The sequence below is a fragment of the Pezoporus flaviventris genome, unplaced genomic scaffold (assembly GCF_033815535.1).
Source record: "Pezoporus flaviventris isolate CSIRO_AGI_PZ_B2104156 unplaced genomic scaffold, CSIRO_AGI_Pfla_v1 ptg000132l, whole genome shotgun sequence".
NCBI classification, from domain to species: Eukaryota; Metazoa; Chordata; class Aves; order Psittaciformes; family Psittacidae; genus Pezoporus; species Pezoporus flaviventris.
In genome coordinates, this window is record NW_026892680.1 from 1350628 (window position 1) to 1360608 (window position 9981).

Sequence of the window (9981 nt, forward strand, 5' to 3'; positions counted from 1 at the left end):
CGTGAGCCAGCACAGGACTGTCCCCTCCGCTCTGCGCCTCTGCAGGGCGAGCAAAGCCAAGCCAAGCCAAGCCCCTAAGGCACTGCAAAGAGCTTGCCGGGACCGCTGTGTGGCAGGAGGAGGAAGCTCACCACCAAAGGAGGGGGTTCCATCCCTCTTTTCCTGCCCACTACAGTGTGAAAGCAGAGTTTCTCCGAACTTTTCCTTTCTCCTTCCCTCCTATGAAGGCCCTGGAGATGACAGAAGCCGCGGGAATAAGTAGAAAATGCCAAGCTTAGGGGTTTTAGGTCGCTGTCAACCGCACGCCTGTCTGCTTCCAGAACACGTAAGCCACGGGATGGCACCTCGAGTCAACCAACACAGGAAGACAGGGACTGAAAAGGTGGTTTTGACTGTAGATATGACTAGATCAGCTTCATCTTAAGGTCCTTTCCAACCCTAACTATTCTATGATTCTGTGAAAGGAAAGTGTATTTCTGTATTCAAACAGCCTTTGTTTTTATTAATCTCAAGCCCTCTTCCTTTTTCCTCAAAGGATTCCTCTGGCCACAAAGATCTTTTTATGTCTCTGGGTTTTCATATTGTGCCCAGCAGCCTATCATAAGGCAGCACAAATCTACTAAATAGTAAAATGAGGGATTATTTGCACTCATCTGTTGACAGACATCTCTCCAGATTGGATCAAATGATTAAAGGCATTAGAGTGACGTCTTGCAGATCCAGAGCAAATCATCTGAACCCTTGGGACAGTTTCTCCTTTGCTTGGAAGGAACCACCACCACCAAGAGCTGGAGGTGCCCACTGCCTGGTTTTTCTCACTGATGTGAAATTGTCCTATTGGGATCTTTGCGTATTTTTACTTGCTTGAATCCCCAGCGTGGGGAGCCCAGGATGGAAGGACCATGCAGTGGTTCGCTTCCCGCTGAGCTGGCCAGGCTCTCTTCCAGTGCCTGAATGGTTTTTCCTCAAGCAGCTTCCGCCGAGAAGAGGGGTCCAGGCTGTGAAACCTTCCAACGTCTCCCACTACAAAGATGGCACTGCTGAAGGTCAAATTCAGCCAGAAGAAACGGGTAAAACTAGCCCAGGGACTATGGCTCATGAACTGGTTTTCGGTGTTTGCTGGGATCCTTGTCTTTAGCATGGGGTTGTTCCTCAAAATCGAGCTCCGGAAGCGAAGCGAAGTGATGGACAATTCTGAAAGCCACTTTGTGCCCAATTCTTTGATATTGATGGGTATATTATCCTGCGCCTTCAATGGGTTTGCTGGCAAAATCTGTTACGACTCTCTGGATCCCGCTAAATTTGCCAAGTGGAAGCCTTTGCTGAGACCTTACCTGGCTCTCTGTTTCCTCTTTAACATTCTCATTTTCTTCGTTGCTCTGCTTTGCTTTCTCATGCGGGGCTCTCTGGAGAGCACCCTGGCCCAGGGGCTCAAGAACGGCATGAAGTTCTACCGGGACACAGACACCCCGGGAAGATGCTTCATGAAGAAGACCATCGACATGCTCCAGATCGAGTTCAAGTGCTGCGGGAACAATGGCTTCAAAGACTGGTTCGAAATCCAGTGGATCAGCAACAGATACCTGGACTTCAGCTCCAAGGAAGTGAAAGAGTAAGTGACTCAGTGAGGTTTGTACCTTTGGTAGCGTTGTTGGGCAAATGTTAGGCTAAAGAAAGGTAACCGACAGGCAGGGACTGGAGGGGTCTTGTGTCAAATGGTGAAGATTGCTTCCTCCCCTGCAAGTTCGTGGAATCCTAGAATCAACTAGGTTGGAAAAGACCTTCAAGAGCATGAAGTCCAACCAAGTTCCCCCAGGACATAAAACGTAAAGCACCAAAACGCAGTTCTCGCTGTCAGTGTGGTGTAAACGGGCTGAAAAATCGTATTTTTTACTGTCTTTTACCTCTTTATAAAGCCCTTCCATTGAGCCACGCATACGTATTCCCCAGATCAACAGGGAAGCGTCAGGACTCCTCTAAGCCTAAAGCAGATTTCAATGCAATTTATTAAGTTTCTAAAAATAGGCTTCCCTGGCTATATTCCGTTGATACCGCTTCTAAAACTCCACCTAGATGCTGGCAATCCATCTGTCTCATGGAAACCGATAGAACCAGTAATGCCTTGCCAGTGACTCCTGCTTTTTGAATGCTTAAGGTGCAGTTTCCATTTGCTATTCCCTCAATGGATTGCTGTGAAGAGATTGGGCATCAACGCCCGTTGATGTTCTACCTTTACGCAGCAACCCCTGGAGCCAGATGCGTTTTAAGTTCTCTCCTTTGTAAAGCCATGTTCTCGTGTGCATCCCTGTGCCTATTTTTGCGAAACCTGGCGTGAAAACTAGCTTCCCCTCTGCAAACCAGAACAGATTGTTGGGCAGGAGCACCTTAACGGCTCTGATGTCAGTGCCCAAAGAGGCAGTAATCTCCAAATCAGGTTAGGCGCGGTAAGCGCAGGGAAAAAATAAGCACGAGAACAGGTGAACTTTTGCAATGAAGAAGCAGCATTGAGCAGAAATGCCCCAAACCTGTTAGAGAATTCAGCACTGGGGGAAGAGCTCTTTATTCAAAGCTCTTTGGGACCATCATCCGCTAACGTTCTTACCGTGTGGTTGCACGAAGGGCCTCGTGAGCTGGAAGCAATCTGCCTCTTAAATGTACTGCCTGTGTTAAAAGAAATGCTGTGTCTCTCTTGGGGTCCCTCTCTGACTGTGTAAATGCTGTTTCACCGTGTGTCTCTCTGCATGTTGTTTTCACCTGGGGGGTCTGGCTGGGTTTGCAACCCGGAGTCAGGACTTTAGAGTGAAAACTGTTCCAGGCTTAAGCTATGGCACTGGGAGGTCGTAGCAAATACATTTGCTGTTTAATAAGGGAGTATTTGCATTGCAAAAGTATGCCCGCGGGTATAAATAACTGCTTGAAAACCCCTTGCCGGCATTATGTGGAGATTTGAGGGCTGTAACTTAATCCAGCAGCAGTGGAAGGGCAAAGCACAGGGGGAAAGCAAGGTTATAGCGTCCTTAATAACTGATGGCTTGTTTGGGACTGAGACTCGCAGCTATTTCTTTGTACTACCGAGGCAGGAAATAGGGCACTAGAAGTCCACAAATGGATGTTAATTCAAGGTGTGAGCTACACAGTGGTGCCTGGTCTCTGCTCACATTCCTGGAAGCCAACAGCAAGGATCTCCTTAATTCCAGGGAAAGGTCCACCCCCTGCAGTATGATTGTTGTGTTATTTGTGGAGCAAAGACCTGACCCGATCTGTCTGAAACTGGTGGAGCATTGACACGTCCATGCGAATTAGACCCAACTCCGAGTATACTTTCAATCCAGAGGTAAAACCTCAACTGCATTTGGAGATTAGATATATTTAGGTCATGGCTGCAAAGTGGCATGTGGCTTCACCAGGCCATTGCCATCACCTCTCTGTGACGCAGCTTGAAAATACCCATGTAGAAAGCTACAAGTGACTCTCAGATTCTCTTGTCACCTTTCTAGGTCACTGGGGCTCTCCATTCTGTCATTTTCCAAGCAAAATGGTGTTTGTTAGAGTTGCAGCCCTGTCACTGTGGTCTATTTCGCAGTGCCAGTGGAAGTAATTGCCTTCTGAGTAGCTCTCATCTAAACATCTCCCCATGTACCAGACTAAATGGCTGTTTATGGAGAGCAACCGCAGTCTCAAGTCAACAGTAGCTGGGGAGCTCCTCCAAGGAGCTTAGAAGGACGTTTCATGTTTTAAATACTGGCCACCTTGCTAATGTAGCTGGTATTTAAGCCAAGAATAAATGCATAGCCCCTTTCTGGAGCTGTTACCGGAGAGAAGCTGTTAGGTTTGCTGGATCAGTGGTCTAGCTGGGTACGGTGGGCCCTAAAGCTGCTGTAGGTCCTTTTCCAAGCTCAGGTCACCGCGGGCATCTCCCGTTTGCCCTGGTCTGGCTTTAGACGTGTGTGTGCTCACGCTCCCTTCTGCCCTTGCCCGTAGTCGGATCAAAAGCAACGTGGACGGCAGGTACCTGGTGGACGGTGTCCCTTTCAGCTGCTGCAACCCCAGCTCGCCGAGACCCTGCATCCAGTACCAGGTCACCAACAACTCCGCTCACTACAGCTACGACTACCAAACGGAGGAGCTCAACCTCTGGCGCCGCGGCTGCCGGGAAGCCCTCCTGCACTACTACAGCAGCATGATGAGCTCCATGGGCGCCGTCGTCCTCCTCGTCTGGCTCTTTGAGGTAAGCCTGTCCCCTCCACCCCGCTTGGCTGCAGCACCGGCTCTGTGCAGGGGCTCCAGAGCTTTCGGGGTTACAGATTACATCTGGTTGGAGCCATCTGGTGCTGTTGTGTGGCTGAGAGAGCATCCCATAGCGAACAACTGCAGAAGGCCTGAATGGTCAAAGGCACAGCTGGAAAGCGTGGGGTGGGCTTGAGGTTACAGACTCCCCTTCAGCGAGGGGCCAGAGCCTCGAGCATCCCACTGCATAAGGGGAAAAGGGACCAGTTTTCTGCCCAGTGCAGGGTGCTGAGCAGCGAGGGCTGGGCCGATGCATTCATTTTACATGTGTCGCCACGAGTGGCACAGAGCATCAGGACAAGATGGCAGTGATTTATGGGACAGAAAGTGCAGTTAAGGGGTTTATGTGCTGATGAAAAACAAGCCCCAGGGCCATGCGTGGCGCCCAGCTTCAAGGCAGCATTTGGTTGAAGGCCCTCCATGGGCTCCACCGCTGTTTCCAGTCACAAGAGGTGGTCTAGGTGAAGCAGATGGATTAATTTTGTTGTGCCTGTAAAGAGGTGCCAGTACTGCCCAGTGCAGGTTCTGTGGGCACCGGCACCCAAATGCGTTCATTCCATGGGAGGAAGACATGTCCTGCCCCTGCGCTGTGTGTTGATAGAAGCACTGAGCTACAACCTGCAGGAATGAAGACGCTTTTCAGGAAAGAAGCACCCAAATAACCCATGAACTGTAAAGAAAACTTACTTTACATTGTGCTGTTTTAAACATAACTCCTCTGCATGGCAGGAGATGCAGAACCTCCTCGTAGCGCCGTTACTCCAGTTAGGAAAGAAAGAGGAGCTCGTGTTCTTAGCCCAGGTTCAAGCAAAAGGGTCTTGAAGAGAGGGGAATTTCAGCTGCGTGTGGAAATCCAAAGGAATGCACAAAACTCGGGGGGAAAATGCACAGAAATGCTAACATTGCAACAAAGGTGAGCAGGAACCCCTGTGACACAGCTCTGCCGCCTCGCGGGAGAGTCGTGGCTGCGATATGTTAACATTAACATTAGCAATAAACCCTCAGTACTGTATTCCCCACGCCCCACAGTGCACCCAGGAGGTTTTCCCAACCTGTGGCACCATGAGAAATGGGATCTTCTCTTGTCTTAATTCATCCCTTTCGAAATGGAAGGTGAGATTTTCCCCAGGCCTCCTGGGGCAAAGCTTTAAAGAACATCAGTCCCCTGGGCTATGGGATTGATGGGCCCTCCGGAATATTGATGTCTGATACCCCCTGGTGCTATTCCACCACGAAGGGTCTAGATTTGGGTCTCAAACTCCCTCTGCTCTTTAGCCAACCTTCGAAGGGAGGACCCGAAGCAGGGAGCAGACATTGCTTTAGTCCCCACTTGAAACCCGACGTGCCAAACGGACGCAGGGCCCTCGAGGGAGGTTTAATGTTTCTCTGTCAGGTGCGAGGAAGAATAAACCTATTTGGAAGCACCAAAAGCTCTATTTGTGAAAGGAGCCCAACCCCGCAGTCAGTCGTCGTTCCTGGCAGTGTGCTATCACCCCCACGCTGCCTGTACCAGCAGGAGCTGGAGGCTTCCCATGAGTGACAACCGGTCATGAGGGTGACAAAAAAAGATCACCCCTGCTCTAGCTAAGCCGCCTCAGGCTAAACCCTGGTAAACAGATGGGCTTCGCTGCAGAAGGTCAAGCGGAGCACGCCTCGGTGTCTTCTTGACCTGCCTCGGCCAGCAAAGAGGAGATGGGGGCTCAAGGGTGCCCTCAATGGGGCCTTTCCCAAGTGAAGGGGGGCAGAGGCTGGCTCCCGAGGTGCTCCAGGTCCTTCGCCTCTATAAACACGTGGCTCTCGGTTGGTTACAGCTGCTGCGATGGCCAGGACCCCGAGATCCATCCCATATGGGTGCCACGGGGGGAGCCCAGCACTGAGCTCCCGAGGGCGATGGGACACGAGCGGGAGGTGCGTCGTGCACTGCAGGGTGAATCTGATGTGTTGATAGGAGTGAACTCCCAATCACCCCCACCCCAGCCCAGAGGGACCCCCCAGGCCAGAGCTGGCCCAGCAGGAGATCATCTTGCCCACAGCCTTCTGCTCAAGCAGGGCCACCTCGAGCCATTTGCCCGGGCCCTTGCCCAGATGGCTTTAGAACGTCCCCAAGGAGGGAGATCCCAACACTTCCCTAGGCAACCTGTGCCCGGGCTCAGGCACCCTCCTGGTGTTCCCACAGAGCCTCCCGTGTTTCAGTTTGCGCCCATAGCCGCTGGGCGCCACTGAAAGGAGCCGGGCTGCATCTTGAGAGATGTGGGACTCCACTAGTCACAGCCCCACATCTCTCTTGTCCATGGGAGCCCAGCACTGGACACTGCTCCAGCACTACCAGTGCTGAGCAGAGGGGAAGGATCACCCCCCTCGACCTGCTTTGTCCGTGCAGACCAGGACACCACGCCATTGCCTTGCCTCGGGGACACATTTGCTGTCCCGTGTTCAACTTGGTGTCCACCAGGACCTCAAGGCCCTTTACTGCCAAGCTGCCTCCCGCCTGGCACCTCCAGCATGGCGTTGTTCATGCAGGACTTCAGCCACACTGACGGTCCGAGGCTCTGTGCTATCATGTAAGAGACAGACTGAGTTACTAATAGGGGTCTCCGACCCCCTGGCCTCTTCTCATCCAGAAGGGAAGGCAAGCCCCGGTCAGTGGAGGTGATGAGACCCCATACGTTTGGCACTGCTTTTGGGGAATCTCATCCCAGGGACCCAAAAGTGCCTTCCTTTCATAAAGCACAACCCTACTCAGTGACTTAGGGCCAGCCAGGGAGCCTGTCAGTGCGGCGGATGTTGCTGTCAAACAGTGGGACTTAGTATGATCCTGCTGACCTGCAGTGAGGTGGCACAAGTGGAGAGCAATGTGGCGGTCAGATGTTGAGCCCGAGCCTGCCAATATTTGCTTGCAACAGCCATTGATATGAAAAGTATTAGAGCTGTGGCAGAGAGCAGCAAAACTGGGATTCAGACGGAAAGGAAGATGTCAAAGGCTTTAAATCCCAAGACTGGAGTGATGAGATTTGTCACTTCTTGTGGCTTCTATAGAACAGGGTCTGAACTGATTTAAGTCATCATAATAGTCAACTGATTTAAGTCATCGTAAGACCCACAACAAAATGAGACTGTTTCCAGACTCAGGCCCAAGGGAAACTTCTTTGAGGACCAAGGTGTTGTGAATTGTGCATCCCTATGTTAAACAGGATGACAGTTTGCCTTTGCCTATGGGAGTGTTGGATGAAGCTTGTTTCTTTGACCAATGTTTCTCCCTTTCTGGTCTTGAGTAAAGGCAAAGACACAAGAACATCCCAAAATCTGAGAGTAGGCAATGGTAGCTTCCGTCTCCCAGGAGTTTGAAGGCACTGATCCTACACAGGCAGGAAGACCAGGGCCGACAGGCTAATGAATGGTCCATGGAAGCGCATCCGTGAGGAGTCCCGTGAGTCCAAAACCCACATAGGAATTTTGCCACTGCCCCATGGCACTGAGGCCTCGTCTCCAAGCTGTGTGAACACTTGCAGGGACGGTGACTGCAGCCCTGCCCTGGGCAGCCTGTTCCAATGCCTGAGCACCCTCTGGGGTAGGAATTGTTCCTCAGCTCCATCTAAACCTGCCCTGGGGCAGCTTGAGGCCGTTTCCTCTTGTCCTGTCACTTGTTCCTCGGGAGTGGACTCAGAAGAATCTCAGCTTTACCCATCGCATGAAGGACTAAACCAGTCTCACTGCTGCCCCATCCTCACCACCTCATTGAGCTGCCTCTTCTGGGCGCTGCCTTTTCTTTATTGCTCTGTTTCACAGGTCAATGCCTTTTCTTCCCAATTACAACAACAGCGGGAGCCAGGCTGCTCTGAATGGTGTTAGAAGGCAGGAGCCTGGCTAGGAACATTCCTTCTCTCCGGAGGCAGGTTTGGGGTGTTGCACCAGCTTCATACAGTAGGCAAAGTCTCATTCAGGGCTGCTGGGACTGGTCAATACAGTATCAGAAGTGGAGATTCACCTGAGATGGAGCCAGCGAGAGCTCAGGTCACTGCCGCCTCAGTTTCCTTATTTGCACATCCCTATCTAAAACCAAAGGGCTCAGATCCTGGTGCTGCTCTCTTCTGCACAGGTGCTGATTCCTTAACATCTCCTTGACCACATTAATATACTTGCCGAATGGATTGAGGTCAAAGTGAAAATAGGGAGAGTTAAAAGCAAGCGGGTGGTGGCAGGCGCTCCAGGGGCCGGCTGCACGTCCAAACAGCTCACGTATGAGCACATATGCAGAGCTTACATGTGAACACATATGAACAGGCACATACGAGACCCCTGTACAGGAGCAGAGGGCCCATTAGCAGCTCCCAGGAGGTGCTGGCCCAGGGATGGGGTACATGGGACACCCCTGTGCCGTGGCCACACAGAGCCACGCAGCAGCCGGCACCTTCTTCCTTCCTAAGTTGAAGCATCCACTCATTGCTTACCAAGTGCCACCCTCCCCGTGGTGCCCGCTGGTTGCACACCCTCGCCCTCCCCTTTCCCCCTGCCAGCTCCTCCTCGCCCCTCCCGGCCACCTCAAGGGGGAGGCTGCTCGGGCTCTGCTCTCTCAAGGAGCATCCCCGCAGCCCTTGAGCCGTACCTGGTGCCCTTGGTTCTGTTCACCCTCCGGCCGGGGCTGTTGGTAGCAGAGGGCAGGGCAGATGCAGACCGGGGTACGAAGGTTTGCCTGACGCTCTCTGTTTTCCCATGGCTCAGATGTCCGTGATGGCTGGCTTGCGTCTCCTGCACACCTCTCTGGAAAGCATCCCAAACCCTGAGGACCCTGAATGCGAAAGCGAAGGGTGGATCCTGGAGAACAGCCTGAAGGACACTCTGAAATCCGCGCTGGAGAGCTTGAAAAAGCTCGGTAAGTTCAACCAGGTGGAAGCAGAAGGAGAAGGGGCCGAAGGAGAGGAAGGAGGGAAGACGCCAGCCATCGCAACGGTCAGCTGAGCTCCTCTCCGGGGTGGACTTGTTATCAGAGAAGAAACAAACTGAGAACTGTGCAGATCTACGTTACAAGCTACGCATCGACCATCAGAATACGCGGTTCTACACATGCTTTTTGTATATGGGAGTCTACACCGTAGCGCACCTGGGGATAACGCACTTATCCCCGGTGTGGATACACCACCTCCGCACCTAACTGGGGGAATGACCCCACTAGGACTTGCAAGATTCACGTGCTCCTCATCAGGGACAGCTAGTTTAAAACCCACACAGTGACCCATCCCGTCTCATTCGGAAATCACAAGTGGAACTGGAAAAGCTCATCTTTGCTTTGCTCAAGCTGGTCTATCAGTGTATTTTATGTGCTTCAGTTTAGCAAGCAAACAGATTGGGTGTCTGGGGAGTACCACGGTAGCAGTCAAAGGAAAGAGGATTTCCAGAGCTGTATATAACTTAGGATACAGGTATTCTGTCAAACCTCTCATCGCATGTAAGTTTTGTTACTGTGCTAAGCAATGGTGTTTTTTTTTCCTGCTGTGTTCTTAAGATGTACATAGAGCAAAACGCAAACTTCCGCGGAGATTTCATGTCCTGAGCAAAAACTGTAATTTAACGAAGCAGTGCAAATGTCACGGGCACACCACCGAGCTAGGAGCTCAGGGGGGCTTCAGCCCGCATGTCTTGAATGAGCCTGGTGTAGACTTTTGCTTCCCCTTGTAGTTAAACAAGCAGGAGCTTAGA

General features: G+C 51.8%; 1 protein-coding gene across 1 annotated transcript; it reads left to right on the forward strand.

Moving 5' to 3' along the window:
• The first annotated feature begins 882 nt into the window (after positions 1 to 882).
• PRPH2 (peripherin 2) lies at positions 883 to 9349 on the forward strand. Its single transcript, XM_061478875.1, has 3 exons — positions 883 to 1612; positions 3982 to 4228; positions 9007 to 9349. Exons 1-3 carry the CDS (start codon positions 1032 to 1034, stop codon positions 9241 to 9243), a joined length of 1065 nt encoding a protein of 354 aa, XP_061334859.1. The 5' UTR covers positions 883 to 1031; the 3' UTR covers positions 9244 to 9349.
• Positions 9350 to 9981: the final 632 nt, after the last annotated feature.

Excerpts from the sequence above, each read along its gene's own strand:
- PRPH2 (XM_061478875.1), top strand. The coding sequence starts at position 1,032 with ATGGCACTGCTGAAGGTCAAATTCAGCCAGAAGAAACGGGTAAAACTA. Across the intron at positions 1,613-3,981 it reads AGCTCCAAGGAAGTGAAAGA|TCGGATCAAAAGCAACGTGG; the intron begins GTAAGTGACTCA and ends CCTTGCCCGTAG. Across the intron at positions 4,229-9,006 it reads TCCTCGTCTGGCTCTTTGAG|ATGTCCGTGATGGCTGGCTT; the intron begins GTAAGCCTGTCC and ends CCCATGGCTCAG.